The 16,601-nt window shown below is 46.2% G+C and overlaps 1 protein-coding gene across 1 annotated transcript; it reads left to right on the forward strand.

Moving 5' to 3' along the window:
• Positions 1-246: 246 nt before the first annotated feature.
• zgc:92140 (uncharacterized protein C1orf21 homolog) lies at positions 247-14,221 on the forward strand. The gene is made up of 6 exons (XM_030784889.1): positions 247-332; positions 6,232-6,364; positions 11,388-11,473; positions 12,638-12,708; positions 13,510-13,570; positions 14,028-14,221. The coding sequence occupies exons 2-6, from the start codon at positions 6,274-6,276 to the stop codon at positions 14,064-14,066; spliced, it is 348 nt and encodes a 115-aa protein (XP_030640749.1). The 5' UTR covers positions 247-332; positions 6,232-6,273; the 3' UTR covers positions 14,067-14,221.
• The last annotated feature ends 2,380 nt before the right edge of the window (positions 14,222-16,601 follow it).

The following is a 16,601-nucleotide window of genomic DNA, read 5'->3' on the forward strand; positions in this document are numbered from 1 at the left end:
CATTTCTATTTCTTTCGGATTTGGGCTACAGCTTTTTCCACCCACCACTTTTAGCATTTTGTCGTTGTGGCGCCTTTCCAGCTTCAGTTTCCTATTGGAGAGTCACACCTCTTTTTACGTCGAAGCATGTGGTTGGTTTGAAATGTTATGTTCAGCAAGATGGCCGCAGCTTTGGGACAAATCAGGAGTGTAGACCGTGAGCCGACAATCTAGATCATTAGATCAGTGGAAACAGTTCTAAGCTAACGTTACTCCGTCTCCACTGCTCCCGCCCGTCTCAGCCTGTGAAGCTCGGCGAACCGTAAGTGGAGCGAGCGGATCGGCTCAACTAAGTAAGCACATTGGCATTTTATTATTTATTTGTATTGAGTGCATGCGGTCTATGGCGCAAAGGCAAATGTTATATTGTTCATCGCAGCCACGTCTTTGTTGTTGTTTTCTAAGTGTGTCTGTGATTGCCCGGCGCTTTCCTTCCTGTCTTAGTGGTTCGGTTTTCTTGGACATGGCTTCGAGGTTCTGGGAACGCGATATGACATAACGTAAAATAGAGAAGTGGGAACATTTGGTCATGAAGAAATACTAGTCTTCGTGATGGTGTACGAGGTGCTTTGCTTTGGCTGTTCAATGATGCTTTGTTGGTATTTTGTTTTCTCTTTGCTGATACCTCCCATGCACTGTCCCCACTCCCTATCCGCTTTCTACAAGGCCGTGTGTTGCTGGACTTGAAACCTTGAAACATCTACAACAGAGAACACCTGAGTTTGAATGCGAACACGAGAACACCTATCTGTGTGTGCGTGTGCGTGTGTGTGAGTGTGTGTGTACGCACACGTAGCCCGTCCTTGCTCTACAGTTTCCCCTGCAGGGAAACAATGCGTCCACTGTGTCTGCAGCGCAGCTGGACACAGCTGTGTGCTTAATGAAGCAGCTACCCTCTGCCATGTCAGTCTCGTAGCGGTGTCACTCGTCTCTATTACGTTTTTTTATACTTATGATTGTCCAGTCTACGTTCAAAATATAGAGCCGAAAGCTTAGCCGGGGTTGATGACCTGAGCATATGTCAGACGGGAAGGGGCCTGGATTCCTGCTGCCGGCCGGGTAACGTGTGGGTGCCCTGGCACCACCGGCGCCCTTCTGATCCCAAGCTATTCACGCGGGCTATCGTCACATCTCTAATAAGGGCCTTGTGTCTGTTATGGGGGATCTTTCACTTTCAAAATATTTGTTTTCGAGAAAACACGGCCAGGATATGGTAAAAACAATCAGTATTTATGACTGTTTTCCTCTTCGTCTAGTAGGCTACGTGTATGGTAGCTGTCAAAAACGAAAAACGATGGCTTTATTTGTTTAGTTGCTGTAAGGCTAATCGGAGTGATGTGGTAGCAATTCTGAACGCGGTTGCAGGTTTACTCTGCCTAGTAGGCACTGGATAATTCAATATTGGCCACTCTTAGGATGATGCATTTCAGAAGAAATGGACGTAGACGCCACCCTTGGCTCAAACCTGCTCAATGAAACAACGGTGCATTCGCTCTCACTGCAACACATCACATTTATCTGTTTCTTTCCATCTGCCTGCCCATGCCTTTCCATCAACCGTGAATAGGAAATGTACTACAGTGGGTGATTCGTCGCTCACATATGGCTTTTGTTCCGGCGGCGAAAAAGACAGCGTACAGCTTGATGTGAAGTCAGCGTCTCTGTGAGGAGCTGACTGCTAATAATAGCCACTGTGGTCATCCTCCTCTCATCTTCCTCTCAATCTCTCAATTTTCGTCTCCTTTTTCTCTCTCCCTCTGACATCCCCTCGGTCTTCTGTAAGAGCGTTTTTTGGGGGGGGTTGGCGATTTGAAAAGCGACCTAATTAGCCCCTGCAATGTAATGATGCAATGTCAGAGTGACATCACTCAAAGGGGTGGTTTCCATAGTTACCAAATGTCAATGTAGCAAGTTCTCATGACTTCTGATTTTGAGAAAGATGTCTCTTTTGTGCGTGCGCGCGCGCGCGCGTGCATCGCCACGATTAAGGTCATCTATGAGCCGCTGACTTTTTTTTTTGTGGTGTCAGATGAGGTACGCTATAGTGGGAAAGCACAAGGACAGCACAACCTGATCCCTGTGACTCTATGAACAAATGCGAGCTGCAAGCTCATCCCAAATAGACATCAAACCAACGAGTGCGTCCCTCGTCAATTCAGAATGTGTAGCGAAAAATCTGACTGAGGCCACGGGACGGGGAAAGGTTCTACGATTTGTTAAGTCAATGATTCAGCGCTTCGCCGTTGTGACAGAGTCACAAAAGTAAATTGATGCTGACAGGCTATGACTAACTGTACGCGATTGTTGCTCTGATGCCCCGTTGATCATCTGAGAACAATGACACAATCGTAACAGACTTTATAACTACCTAACAGTCTTTGCAAAACAAGGCTGCTGTCCCATAAACAAAGAGGTGACATTTAAAAGGAATTTGCATTGGGAGCCCCTATTTAAATGCCGATGGTATTATTTAACTTCACGCAAAGTATGACATTTTACATGGCACCTAACTTTTCAAAAATATTTAGCCTTAATACATGAATTGGTACAACTATGAAAACACATGTAAATAAATATCACACAGTTACTTAATTTTTTTTTTTTTTTTGGTGGAATGAACTGAAGAACTCGTCAGTAAAGACATAATGCATCTTTTGGTTACAGAGCACTGACAGTTTTGCAAATGATCCTACAGCAGTAATGATATCTGAATAAGTACACTATGTATTAGATGGTGTCCAAATTTGGAAGAAATATTTATAGTTGGAATTAGATAGTGGATGTCAGTTTTACTGAGATTGATTTGGAACAAAAACAGAACTGACCTTCGCACACTTGTTTTTATACAGTTTGTGCCTGAGATGTGTGTCTGTGTGTGTGTGTCAGAGTGTTTATAGCTGTGCTTTTTTATATATAGACACACACATTTGGAAACGGCACTAAATACAGGAACAACAGCCTTTTATTGAAAAGTATCCGTTTACACACACTAGACTACCTTTGCCACTTTTCACAGTAGCGCATTCTCTTCTCTCTCATATGGAAACATATAAAATTGTAATTACAGTCTCTCACGTGAATGGATAAAGCTCAAGAAATGGTCCTCCAGGGAGTTTTTACGCATATGGCTGTAACAGTGCCCCTGTTAGAGCTGTACCTGCTACTGGAAAACACCTCAGCGATGGGACAACTCTTATTAGCACACGGCTTGCTGGACCATGTAGACTTCTCCAACTACACTCAACTCTGTTACCTGGCCAAACAAGCAAAAACCCCCCCCCCCCAAAACAAACAAACAAACAAATAAAAAAGTTCATTTCCCCAAAACCTTCATTCCCTCTCACTTTTCCCCTCTTATTTTCTGTTTCGTTCTCTCTCTCTCTGTGTGTGTGTGTGTGTGTGTGTGTGTGTGTCTGTCTGTTCTTGTTGGTTCCACTCTTGAACAGGAGTGCTGTTCTTCCCATATCCTCCTCCCTTCCCCCCAGCCACTTCTCTCTGTCAGTACAATAGAGAGAGAGAGAGAGAGAGAGAGAGAGAGAGGAAAGTGCTGTTCACTCGACAAGAGAATGGAGACATATTCATGAAAAACAATAACACAGTACTGAGAAGCCACTTCAGTTGTGTTGTGGGTGCGCGCCCGTGCACGCGCGTACATGCGTGTGTGTGCGTGCGCGCGCGCGTGTGTGTGCGTGTTGGCAGAGTTTGCCAAGCTTGTCAGGCTGATGAAGTGTTTAAACCGAGATGAGGAAGGGGTGGGACCTGGTGGAAGAGAGAGGGGGAAGGGGAGGGGAATGGGAGGGGAGGGTTGGCGATGGTGTTGTAGTTGTTGCTGGTCTGAGTAAATATTATGGCCCCGTGGTTTGAGAGCTGTCTTACAGTGTCACACAGACAGAGAAAGATGGAACGAAGACTCGCAGGACATTAATCTCTTCGGTCTGCGCAGGTGGTGGACGGCGAACGTAGAGAGAGACTCTGTGTTGGTGCTACCTGTCACCAGTGCGCTGGGGGGGGGGGGGGGGGGGGGGGGGGGGTTGGTTTTTTTTTTTTTTTTTTGGCTCCCATATGTTAACTCTGAGACTTTTGTCTCTCATCCCGTTCTGCCTTCAGCTTGTCTGGCCGAGCCAGTTTTTCAGGGTTCGCTAAATTTCAGACAGCTGTTGGCACGGGTGGCGTGTTTGATGGCTTTTGCATTTGTGTGGTTTTAGGAGTGTTGTTTGCATTTGATAATTCATTGCTTGAATCGCGTATTACATAAGTAAATGTTTCGGTTTGGTTGTGTAAATAGTCGTTTGATGAAATGCAGAATTTCTTTTGTCACATGGTGTCTTTAAAGGCCATGTGGACTGGCAATCATGCGGATATGAATTAGTTCTCTTCTGACTACGTCCCTCTTCTGCATGTGTGGGCAGTGTATTTAGTGTGTGTGCATGTGTGCGTGCGTGCATGTGTGTGCGTGTGTGTGTGTGTGTGCATAACGTGTGTGTGTGTGTGAGCATGGGTCAGTGTTTTTAGTCTTATCTCCTAGCATAAGCCTCATCCCATTGACATACTTACACATCTGTTCTATAGCTGGCAGGCCTGCCCAAACCACATCTCCTCCATTAACACTTGACTCCAAGCCGCTTGTGTGCAAACCTCATTAACACGCCGCTGTTTAGGTAACCTCCCAAGGAACAGCCCTCCCGTTTCACATAGAGATACCACCTTGTTATCTAACGCAAACGCGCCCCAAAACAAATCTATAAATGCTTCTATCTAGAGTTCTTTGCGCCAGCGCAAGTATCTTTTGCAAAGATTTAATCTTTTTTTTACTCCAGCTCCAAAGCGTTGTTGCTTACATCTGTGATTTGGGTAGCAGTAAAGCCTGCCTACGCTTTATTGATTGAAAGCCTTCACGTACAAAGAGATTGGGAGCAAACGAAGCCACGGCGTAGTGTATGAAGTGTCGACTTTGCTGTTAAACCTCAGCGTCTTTATCTCTCCTTATCCTCAGGAGAACCCCCGCTCCCCACCTCCCATTCTTTATATTGCATTCACCCGGCCTTTCAGGAGGGGGAGTGTCGGAGAGTTGACCGCGGCCTTGAGAGATTAATGTTATTTAGCTGAGAGTGGCGAGAGGGGACTGGCTTCACTCTGGCTCTCTCTGTCTCTCTCTCTCTTTCTCTTTCTCTTTCTCTTTTTCTCTCTCTCTCTCTCTCTCTCTCACACACGCACGCACACATGCACCCACTCAGTCCTCTCACTTGCACACCTGGTTCTTTTGTCGTGCTCTCAGTTGGGCTGTAAACACTGCCCTTTCTGTCAACTTCAAACGAGACAGAGGGGGAAAGAGGAGGACCCGCCAGCTTTTGATGCTCTGCAGCTCTCTCTCTCTCTCTCTCTCTCTCTCTGTCTCTCTCTCTCTCGTCTATTCGCTGCCCTCTCTCTGGCCTCTGCTCTGTTTCGATGTGTGACTGGGTTTCTCCGCTGTGCTGGACTGAGACTGCTAGGTCTGGTGTTTTTGTGTTGATTTATCCGCCCGTCTGAAGCCTTGGTTTAATCCAAGGAATTATTTACGGCCAAAGGATTTAACCCACCTGGTACTGAGAGGCGAAAACAAACATCCGTTCTCACCTTCTGAAAAGAAGTCGCGCGGAACCCGTCTTTTCAGAAAAATCAGTCCATAATCAGTCAAATATCTTAGGACGATACAAGAGTGATAGCGATTATGTACTGAATCGCAGCCTAAGGCTCTTTCTGATGTGAGAGTCGGAGAGAGACAACTCTGTCTGGAAGGGCAGCTCTGTCTGGGACTGGCTGATGTTAATGTTAAGTCTCGCATTTGGGTAATTGTTTTTCTCCTCTCTTTCGCGACTTTGTCCCAGTGTTAGTGCCGTGACTGTTTTGTCTTTGGCTTTGAAGGTGAATTGGCCTGTGACAGATGCAGAACGCCTGTGCGACTGTTCCATCTCATTTCAAACGTATCCCTCTGGATTACTTATGGTTTTGCTGCTGCGACGGATGGCAGCGATGACGTCAGCAGTGCTGTTTTTCTTTCCTCCGGGTTTAGGCGACTGGCCTTTTAATGAGAGATCTTTTGTAACGTGATGGATATATAATCTTTTTTTCTTTCTCTGTGTCTCTGTCTCCGTCTTGGTCTTGGTCTCTGTCTGTCTGTCTCTCTCTCTCTCTGTTTCTCTCTGTATGTCTCAGGTGAGAGTGCGATGCTCTTTAGAGGGGAGAGAGAGTGAGGCGATGGGCTGCACCTCGGCTAAACAGGTGTCGGCCGTCCCCAGTGATGAAGAGGGCCGGGGCAAGGCCTACAGCAACGGAGACCTCTTCACAGGTCAGCTCAGCTTCACGCACACACACACGCGCACACACACACACACTCTCACTCTCTCTCTCTCTCTCTCTCTCTCTCTCTCTCACTCTCTCACCCTCACTCTCTCACTCTCACTCTCACTCTCTCTACACATCCGGCAGCTACACGACCGATTGGTCAGTTAATTGACTGAACCATTAAATACAATCGTTCCACATAAACAGATCTATGTTTAGCAGGGGACAGTAATACACTGCCAGATGAAAGAGTGTATGATTACTTCAGATGTTTTTTGGAGAGCTGTCTAAGGCATGACCCCCCCCCCTTTTTTTTTACACGACAGTGCACTCATGACTTTGTCAGTTTTATTTTTTCTTTTTTAAATTATTACACCCTGTGAACGCCTGGTACGGATGTATGCAAATTTCTGAATGAGAATTTGAACGAGAACGGATTTTAGTGTTGTTGTTGTTGTGACTGAATGTTCCGGCATCTCGCAGCGGGTTTTTTTTTTTTTTTGTTCAGGTTTTTCGCAATGACGGATCTGTCCGAGTCTGGTTTACGACGTTTAGAAAAAGTTGTTAGAAACGGTCCGTTTTGGCGTAAACACGGCACCGTTCCAGAACTCATGACCGTGATCGGTGGCTTTATTCGACGAGCGCTGCGCACTCCTCCTATGATCTATGCTTTATACAGTCTGCAGCCAATGAGAAACGGCCCTGAATAATTTAACAGGGACAGTGCTCACTGTTTGTACACTGAAAACGTAAGCCGCGGGCTCAGCCAGAGGGAGAGAGACGGAGGGAGAGATAGAGTGAGAGTGATTGACGGGATCTAGTTAAGCAATTAAAGCGAGAGGCCCAAGCCTTTTGAGGAAGGACAAGGGATTATGAAGGAGATTAAGAATTAGGAGCAACGTGGTGGAATATCCAGACAGGAAATGGCAGATGACAAACCACAGGAGGCCTCTGCCTTCCTCTCTCTCTCTCTCTCTCTCTCTCTCTCGCTCTCTCTCTCTCTCTCTCTCTCTCTCTCTCTCCCTTTTTCTCTCCATCTGTCTGTCGGTCTGTCTGTCTCTCTCTACTCTTTACCTCACTTCATCTATCTATCTATCTATCTATCTATCTATCTATCTATCTGTCTATCTGTCTATCTATCTTTCTATCTATCTGTCTATCTGTCTGTCTTTTCATCTCTCTCCCTCTTCCTTTATGCTCTGTCCTTTCCCCTTGTCATGTTCCTTTTTTCTGTCTCAGAGGATTGACTATTTGGGACTTGATTGGAGTGAAGAGGGGGGGAAAAATGTTCCTGGAGAGCTGGGAGTGACGTAGGTTACAGACTCTTCTCTTTCGCCTCATGACATCAATCCCTCGCTCCCACTTCTCCCATGCATATCTGTCTTTTCTCACAAGGCCTCGCTCTCTCCACTTCCTTCCTTTCTCTGCGTCAAGCCGTCTTCTTTCCAAAACCCCTTTCTCCTCAATATCTCTTCCTTGGCTTCCTTGGTTCATTCTCTCTCTCTCTCTCTCTCTCTCTCTCTCTCTCTCTCTCTCTCTCTCTCTCTCTCTCTCTCCCTCTCCTCTCTTTGTTCGGTATTCTCTCTCTCCGCTTCCCTCGATGTTTTTTCTTTCTTTCGCTTTCTCTCCTGCTCTTTTTCTCTCCCTCTCTCTCTCCCTCTCTCTCTCTCTCTCGCTCCCTCTCTCTCTTCCTCTGTTCTAGTGTGAGGTCGTGGCCCTGTCTTCCTGCTTTGTCTCTGTCCCAGTGTCCATGTGACGAGAAGTGGCTTTGACGGCCGTGCGGCCAGCAGCAGCCTGGGTCCCGTGGCAGGACGACAGAGCAGGAAATCTGAACGTGCAGTAGATAGATTATTATATGAACGGCCTCACAGTGGGGGCGAGGAGACAGCTGACCTGGATACTGTGGATTATGGTCACTTCCATCTCTCTCTCTCTCTCTCTCTCTCTCTCTGTCCTTCTCTCTCTGTTTCTCTGTCACTGTGTGTGTCTTCCTAGCCCTCTTTCTTACTCAATCCATTGCTCCCTCTCTCTTCGCTGCCAGATCTTTTTTTTTTTTTTTTTCTTCCCCTCTGTCCACCACCCTGCTTTCCTGTCAATCACGCAGCTCTATCAATAGAACGCAGAGTGTGAGGAGACGCGCTTTTCTGCATCACGTTGATCTGCAATAACAGATTGTGTGCTAGTCAGAATGTGTCATCGTCCTGGAGCTTGTGTGTGTTTGCGTGCGTGCGTGCGTGCGTGTGTGTGTGTGTGTGTGTCCCAGTTTATGTTTAAGGGCTGTGTCAGTCTCCTGCTCTGCCTGGTTCACTCACCCACACACACACACACACACACACACACAATGACAGGAAAGGCTGAACTGCCCTGACAAAAACAAGGAGGGCAAGAGGGGAGGAATGTAGCCATTCTTTTTGATTAAACGTAATTTAAGGACAACAATAGAAGTTGGCACGTGTTTTTTGGCCCTAAGTTTGGAGTGTTTGGGTTGCAGCGCCTTTTGGAATACGTTACCACCAATCTCCAGCGCCGTTTTGTTTAGAATATCTGAAATGGAGGTTCACATTTAAGTCGCACGTTTGCTTGGATAAATGTTTTGTCACCGTGCTGAGAGCAGCAAATGCAGTTAACGAAAATACATCTAAGTTCAGATGTTCCTTGTCACCCTGGTTTGTGTCGACATTGAAGTTTGGAACAGAAGTATGTCCAAGTGAAACCTGTCCAAACGCTTGCAATGTAGCCGTCGTTTAATTTAAGGCCCTGGAGATTGAGTCGAGTGAAGGGCTTTTTGTGTGTGTGTGTGTGTGTGTGTGATCTTAGGCAGTTCTATAATCGTGTTTCCATGCATTAATGTAAATAATCTTCCACCCACCATGAGAGAGAGAGAGAGGGAGAGAGAGAGGGAGAGAGAGAGGGAGAGAGAGAGGGAGAGGGAGAGGGAGAGGGAGAGGGAGAGAGAGAGAGAGAGAGAGAGAGAGTTGAGCACCAAACAAAAGAGAGAAATCCTCCCTCCCTTCCTCCTCTCCTCCCCTCCTTACTCACATGGACTCCCTGTGTTAAAACACACCCACTAAAACAGAGCGCCTAAGGGCCACATCTCCCCTGCACACACTATTAAACTCAATCAAACTAGTGTTACCCAACAAGAGGAGGTGGGGTGGGGAGTAACAGAGGGAGTGAGCCAGACAGAGTCAATGCGAGAGAGAGAGAGAGAGAGAGAGAGAGAGGAAGAGATATGCCGGAAAGAGAGAGTGAGTGATATAGGAAGATAGAGAGTGAATTAGAATGAGAGAGAGTTAGATAAAGGAAGAGTGAGTGATAGGAATGAGAGAAAGGGAAGACATTTAGAGAAGGACATAAAACAGAAAAAAAAAAAAAAAAAGTCAGAGAACAAAGGAGAAGAAGTCGGCGAGCGACGGATCGAGGGGATTTGACGGAGACGGAAAATAAAATATGAGTCGGAAAAAGAGATTAGATCAATTAGGTCTCATCCACAGATGGGGCAACGTCCTCTCGCTGTGGCTGATCCAAAAATACAAATGACCCAGTGGGTCCTGCGAGAGAGCTTTCATCTGGCCCTGTGTCACTGCCTCGTGGGCCTAGCACCGAGACGAATAACTCTGGCAGCTCCTAAAGGTCAATGCTACGTGGCTAAGGCTAATGAGATATGAAAAATATGTCTATCCTTTCCTTTCTCCCAAAAATAGACACAGAGGCCGCAGATCCTAACGGTGGCCAGGCCGGGGTGACAAAACGTCCGTCGTGCGGGGCGGGGGGGGGGGGGGGGGGGAGGCGAGTGCGTATCTCTGTCGCTTTAGCTTCTAAACAGAACCGCGTGTGACGAGGGAACGCGTTTCTTCGATAAATCTCCCCAGGACGGTTGAATGGGGAATGCGACATTCTTCCAGTCTGCCCTTTTTTAGTCATGTCGCCCCTGCTTGTATGTGTGTTTACTTTCATGGCCACGAGTGTTTCTACTGGTCATCTCTGCTTCGTGTCACGATAAACAAACCAAACGTCGGAATTTTGATTCGATTTGATGCGTGGGTTTAATCGGTTTTTTTTTTTCTCTCTCTCTCTCTTAGGTTTGTCTCTCTTAGCGCAGTTTTTGTTTGTGTGTGTGTGTCTGCGTGTGTTTGTTTGGCATGTCAGGGCACAGGTTCCCGTGTGGCAACATGTTTGCATTCTCTTGGGCCACTGACAGGCTCTCTCTCTCTCTCTCTCTCTTTTTCTCTCTTGTCTTTTTCTTTTTGCCTTATTTTGTTTCTCTCTTTACCCTTTGCTGCCTCTGTTTATCCTTTACACTCTCTCTCGCTCTCTCAGTATTTGTGTATGAATAGATCTGGGGGTTTTTTTTGGTTTTTTTTTTTTGGCGCTGTATGTCTTGAGCTGTGCTGAAAGTTCAACAGAGAGAGAGAGAGAGAAACTGACATATTTAAATTTGCTGCGGCCAAGAAGGAAAGATGACGCATGCATGTGGTCTACACCTTGTGAGCGTGTGAGAGTGTCTGCATGTCTGTGTGTGTGTGTGTGTGTGTGTGTGTGTGTGTGTGTGTGTGTGTGTGTGTGTGTGTGTGACACAGGACACATGGTACTTCTCTAGCTGTTCACTGCTCTGATTTGTCAAGGGCAAAATCCAAAGCATGCTGCAGATAAGAAAGGTGTGTGTGTTTGTGTCTGTCCCTTTCAAAAGATAATATGTATCCTCCTGTATTTTGTTATCTTGTATGTTTGATGGTATTTATTTAACCTTATCCTAGCGGAGCGTGTTCAGTACAACTCCCGCTGTTTGTTCTCTGACTAAACTGCAGTCACCTCTCCATCAGGAAAAAGATCTCCTCTCTCACACTGCTGTGTGGGGGCCTCTAACACCTAATGCTCCTCTCTCAACGCCCACGCCGCCTCTCTCTCCCTCTCTCCCTCTCTCCCTCACTCTGCCTCTCTAACCATCTCTCTCTGTCTCTCTCCCCCTCTCCCTCTCTCTGCCTCTCTAACCATCTCTCTCCGTCTCTCTCCATCTCTCTCACTAGATGAGTACAAAATGAAAGGTGTGGAAGAGGTAAAATACATGCAGGGGGAGGAGGAAAGGGTTAATGCACGCAATCAGGAGAACCTGGTGAGTGATGCATTCTACTGTGACACACACACACACACACACACACACACACACACACACACGTGTATGCACAGGAAAAGCATACATTCAATCACCTGTGAAATTGTCTCAGTCTGTGCAACATCTACACTTGCAAAAAATGCACTAACACTGACAGACATACACAAGTGACACACACACACACACTAGTGTATGCATACACACATACACACACATACTCATGTCTCTTCCTCAAGACAACCACCTGTGAAATTGTCTTCCTACTTCAACACGTTTTTGTAGACATAAATGCAATGCACTTTCACAGACACACACACACACACACACATGCACACTCAGACTGTGGTTGAGCAGCAGGTACAGACAATGTGCCAGCGTGTTTGGAATGTGGGAGTGTTAGCACGGACTTAACCCTTCACCTTCTTTCTCACAGTCGTGTCTCATCTTAGTCATCAGTTTTATCAAACGCACACACGCATATTAGCGTTTCTCTTCAGCCTGAAAAATAAACACCGTCTTATATGCGATAAAATATGATTAAGAAGTAGGATTAATGCTTCGGTAAACCCACGATGCAAAAAGAATATCTTTAAGCGATTACATTTTAAGTCTTAAAAAGCGCACACATGTACAGAAACAAACAAACACGCTCGCACTGTTTTCTTAGTGTCATACGCACACGCAAACACTTGAATTCGGCAGTGCGCTAATGAAGGGTACACACTGAGCAGGTGCAGCGGTCTGCGCGCTGAGACAAGGGAGGGGCGGAGAAAGGGGGAGGTGGAAAGAAAGAATAGAAGAAAGCCGCCCACTCCCACCCAGTCTGTTTTCCTCTTTTCTCTATCAACATGGTGGGCCTCTCATTAGCTGTGTGTGTGTGTGTGTGTGTGTGTGTAGGGAGGGTCAGGTGTTTGTGATCAGGAGCTGGGTCTAGGCCAAAACTGACAGTGAGTAGGTGCCCCATTCCACACCGAGGCTCCTTACACGTGGGCCTCTTCACTGGCTTAAGAGGAGCAGCGGGGCCTTGGGTGGCAGTGACACCGCAACCTTAAGTGTGTGTGTCTGTGCGCGTGTGTGTGTGAGAGAGAGCACGCGCAGAGGTATGCATGTGAACCGCTGTGTTAGAAAAGATCGAAAATGGGAAGCTGTGTGTTTGTGTTTCAGGAGAAGAGTTCCATGCAGTACAGGAGCAAACAGCACAAGGAGGCCACCGGAGCTAACACTAATAGGACAAAGTGAGTGCTGTGTGTGTGTGGGTGTGTGTCTGTGTCTGTATCTCTGTGTGTGTCTGTGTATGTGTGCGTGCGCATGTGCATGCATTTGGGTCAGTGTGTGTGTGTGTGTGTGTGTGTGCGTGTGTGATTTTTTTTTTTCTTGTTTGTTGGCTTGCACGCGCATTAGCTGTTCTCTCCTCGGTCAATAATGCACCATTTGTGTGGTTTTTATACGAGGGTTTCCGTTTTTGCATTGTGTGCTCTCCCCTGTGTGGTTCTTGAATTGCACGTTTTGTTTTATGTGTGTTTAGGGCTAAGTTTGAATCCCATGTAGAGTTTCTGTCACGCCCCTGTGATATTTCCATTGTGGTGTGTGTATGTGCATCTGCGTGTGTGTGTGTGTGTATGCATTTTAAGGCTGTTGCAAAGGAGGTATTTCTTTTCCATAAAGCGGTGGTGCTGATAAGCGCACAGACTAATGTAGCTGTTTATTCTGACTGGCTTTGGGATTACAGTCCCTGCTGTGTGAAGCCTCTATAAAATGATTGTTCAAATTCCTGCCCACTCACTAAAGGCTCTTATGCGAGCTGGAAGTTTTGTCTGTCTTTCTATGTGTATGTGTGTGTGTGTGTATGTGTATGCGTGCGCGTGCGTGTGTGTGTCTTCTGAGCTTGTTGTAATGGAAAATTCTCGTGGCGTGTTTGCTACTTCCCGTACCCTACTCCCCCTCTGACTTCCTCTCTCCTTTCTCCTCTCTCTCTCTCTCTATCCATCTATCTCTATCTGTCTCCCCTCTACTCCTCCTTTCTCTCACTCTCTCAGTATCCATACGTCAGAGAGCCAGCAGGAATTCTTCAGGATGCTGGATGAGAAGATTGAGAAGGTGAGGGAGGGCATGGGGGCGGAGCCTGTAACGGAGGTTGAAATTTTAAAGGGATCCACACTACCAGGAAATGCTTTTGGTCTCATCTTGATTTGAACATAAAAAGACTGCGTTATCTCCTGTCCATCTTCCCCGCCTTATTCCTCCTCCCGGTCCGCGCAGTGCGATAATCGATGTGTTCTCTCTTTCTCTGTCCCTCTCTCTCTCTCTCTCTCTCTCTTTCTCTCTGTCTCTCTCTCTCTCTCTCTCTCTCTTTCTCTCTCTCTGTCTCTCTCTCTCTCTCTCTCTTTCTCTCTGTCTCTCTCTCTCTCTCTCTCTCTCTCTCTCTGTCTCTCTCTCTGTCTCTCTCTCTCTGTCTCTCTCTCTCTCTCTTTCTTTCTCTTTCTCTCTCTCTCTCTCTCTCTCTCTCTCTTTCTCTCTCTCTCTCTTTCTCTCTCTCTCTGTCTTTCTCCGCCAGGGGCGGGACTACTGCTCGGAGGAAGAGGATGTGACATAGCACAGAGGCCCCCTGACTGCCATACACAGAGAGAGAGAGTGTCTGAGAGCGTGGATGGGTTGGGAACGATGTGAACTAAATCAGTGTTTGGGATGCCTGTACACATCTGCCTGTCTGTTTCAGTCTGAGTGAGTGCATGTGTATTTGTGTGTGTGTGTATGCGTGCGTGAGGGAGCGTGCGTGTGTGTGAGAGTGTGTGTGACAGAGACAGAAAGAATAAGAGAGAATTATCCTCAAAGACTGTCGCCCCCTCCCTCTGGCCCCTTCCTCACTTGGGACTGTTTGCGTCCAGCGAAGAGGAGGGAAAATTGACATATGATGGACATGCTATGGACATATGGACACACTGTGGGGGGGAACAGAGAGAGCCCCGCCCCTTGCTCCAACTTGTCTGTGCTCTCATTGGTGAGTTCAGAAACGGCCCTCCCTCCTTCGGCTCTGATGGACAAACCTTACCGTGTCCCTAGCTCTCTGAAAGGAGGGTACAGATGAAAAAAAAAAAAGAACGAAAGAAAGAAAGAAATCGAAGTGGTAAAGAGTGGAAGGGAATGTCTCCTCCTTCCCCAAGTCCCTCCTCTTTTTCTTCCGTCCATCCCAAGAGGAGCAGGTAGACGGAGGTAAAAACAGCAAGAGATGAACTGTGGGCAACGAGAGGGAGGTGTCTGGACAATGAGAGGGAGGTGTCTGGACAATGAGAGGGAGGTGTCTGGACTGAGCGGTTGAACTGTACATGTGGGGTGTTGAAAGGCTTAGAGATAAAAAAGAGAGAAGAGATATTTTAATAAGAAAGATATTTGGAGGGAAATGGGTGGGTTATTTTGAAGCTCTGGACTCCTGCCTTTGAAGGACTTTCATTTTTTTTCTTTTTTCATTTTCAGCCATTTTGTTACCTTCAAGGTTTTTTTTTTATGTTTCTGTTTTCTTTTCCTCAATCTTTTTTTTTTTTTTTTCTCAATCTGGCTTCTGTCATAAAGCAGCGCCCCCCTCAGGTTATTAAATGTTAGTGCTCCTTAGAACTCACACCCATTTCTGAGGCACACCCAAAGCACTAACGACACAAACACACACACACACACACATCTACACACACTTTAAAACATACAGAACCAACCTCATGTCCTTGCATTTATAGACACACACACACACACACGCATACACTCCAACCTGCCAGTGTTGGCTGGGTGTTATGTAAGTATGTAAATGAGAAATCCGTAGTTTAACGGTGGTTGGAGGCCATACAATGGCTTAGTGAACTCAGTTTGCATTCTACAGTTTTCTTTCCTTTATCCTGTCGCTACATTCCCAGCTCCTCCTCTGTCAAGCACTTCAGTATTCCAGCCTAGAGACAGAGCACTGCTTCCCTCCAAAAACACTCACACATATACATACATGTAGACATCCATACATACAGTTATGCATATTAGCCACCGACATACATTCTCTCCTCTGAACCTCGATCCGAATGGGTCAAGATGGAGATAAAACCTGGGAGACTTTGTCTTGTTTGTGCTTCTGTCGTCATGGTTACTGGATTTATTCCTTTTTAAAATTTTTATTTTCAATACGTTTTGTTTTTCTATTAAAATAAAAACACAAGAGCTGTTGGTCTGTTGTTTTTTGTGTGTGTCTAATTTTGTGCTTTGGTGTTTCATCCAGAGAGTGAGTGAGCGAGTGTCTGTGCGTGTCTGTGCGTGTCTGGGAGATGTCTGATTTGTGGTCGTGTTTTAGAGAAAAGAAAATGTGTGTGTGTGTGTGTGTGTGTGTGTGTGTGTGTGGAGATCTTTGTCGTGCCATGGTGATGTCATTGATGAGTGACCTCATACTGTCTGGAAAGGATGAATTCATACGAATTATTTTAAAAAGGTGAAAAGACTAAATAGCTTCAGAGTTCTAGAAACCCGCCAAGTCAAAAGGCCAAATTCTTAACCTGAAGATTCCAAGCCATTTATTTTTTGTAAGCTCCTTAAAGGATAGAGCTCAGGTTCCAAAATCAAACAATTGGATTTTTCTGGAATTTTAGATCCTTCTTCACAGAAAGCTCTGGGCTGGTCTGGAATGATGTCATAGCCTCTACCGCAGTTATGGAACCTGCGCGTGGCCATTGTATGGCTTAATACTGTATGTCGCCTGAAGGTGCAGTTGTTGTCGTTAAAATGAAGCATTGTGCCATCTGCTGGCTGAAACGTAGAACTGCGTTGTCAGCACCGTAATTAGACAATTCCTGGAGATGTTTGAGAATATGTGGTCACAACCATCATTTAGCAATGCGCAGTATTGCTTGGAGCTAAGAACTTTAACCACACGATTGCTCAATAGACTGGTGTAAGTGAATATACTGAGATTGACAGTCATTGCCTATGAGGAACAGATCTGTTCATTTAAAACGATCTTGTTCCAGTTGCAGGAGAGAATAGGACCTCCACATGCAAAGGTAATCTTTCTTTGCATGCCTTGTTTGTTTTGTATTCTACAGTGTCACTGTGCTCCCTGATTCAAATGGATTCAATCAGCCGTTACTGACAAGCAACGTAATTA

The sequence above is a fragment of the Chanos chanos genome, chromosome 9 (assembly GCF_902362185.1).
Source record: "Chanos chanos chromosome 9, fChaCha1.1, whole genome shotgun sequence".
In the NCBI taxonomy this organism is placed as follows: domain Eukaryota; kingdom Metazoa; phylum Chordata; class Actinopteri; order Gonorynchiformes; family Chanidae; genus Chanos; species Chanos chanos.

Bases quoted from the DNA above. Each gene is read 5' to 3' on its own strand.
- zgc:92140 (XM_030784889.1), top strand. From the start codon at position 6,274: ATGGGCTGCACCTCGGCTAAACAGGTGTCGGCCGTCCCCAGTGATGAA. The intron at 11,474-12,637 runs GTGAGTGATGCA...TTTGTGTTTCAG, and splicing joins CACGCAATCAGGAGAACCTG to GAGAAGAGTTCCATGCAGTA. The intron at 12,709-13,509 runs GTGAGTGCTGTG...TCACTCTCTCAG, and splicing joins GCTAACACTAATAGGACAAA to TATCCATACGTCAGAGAGCC.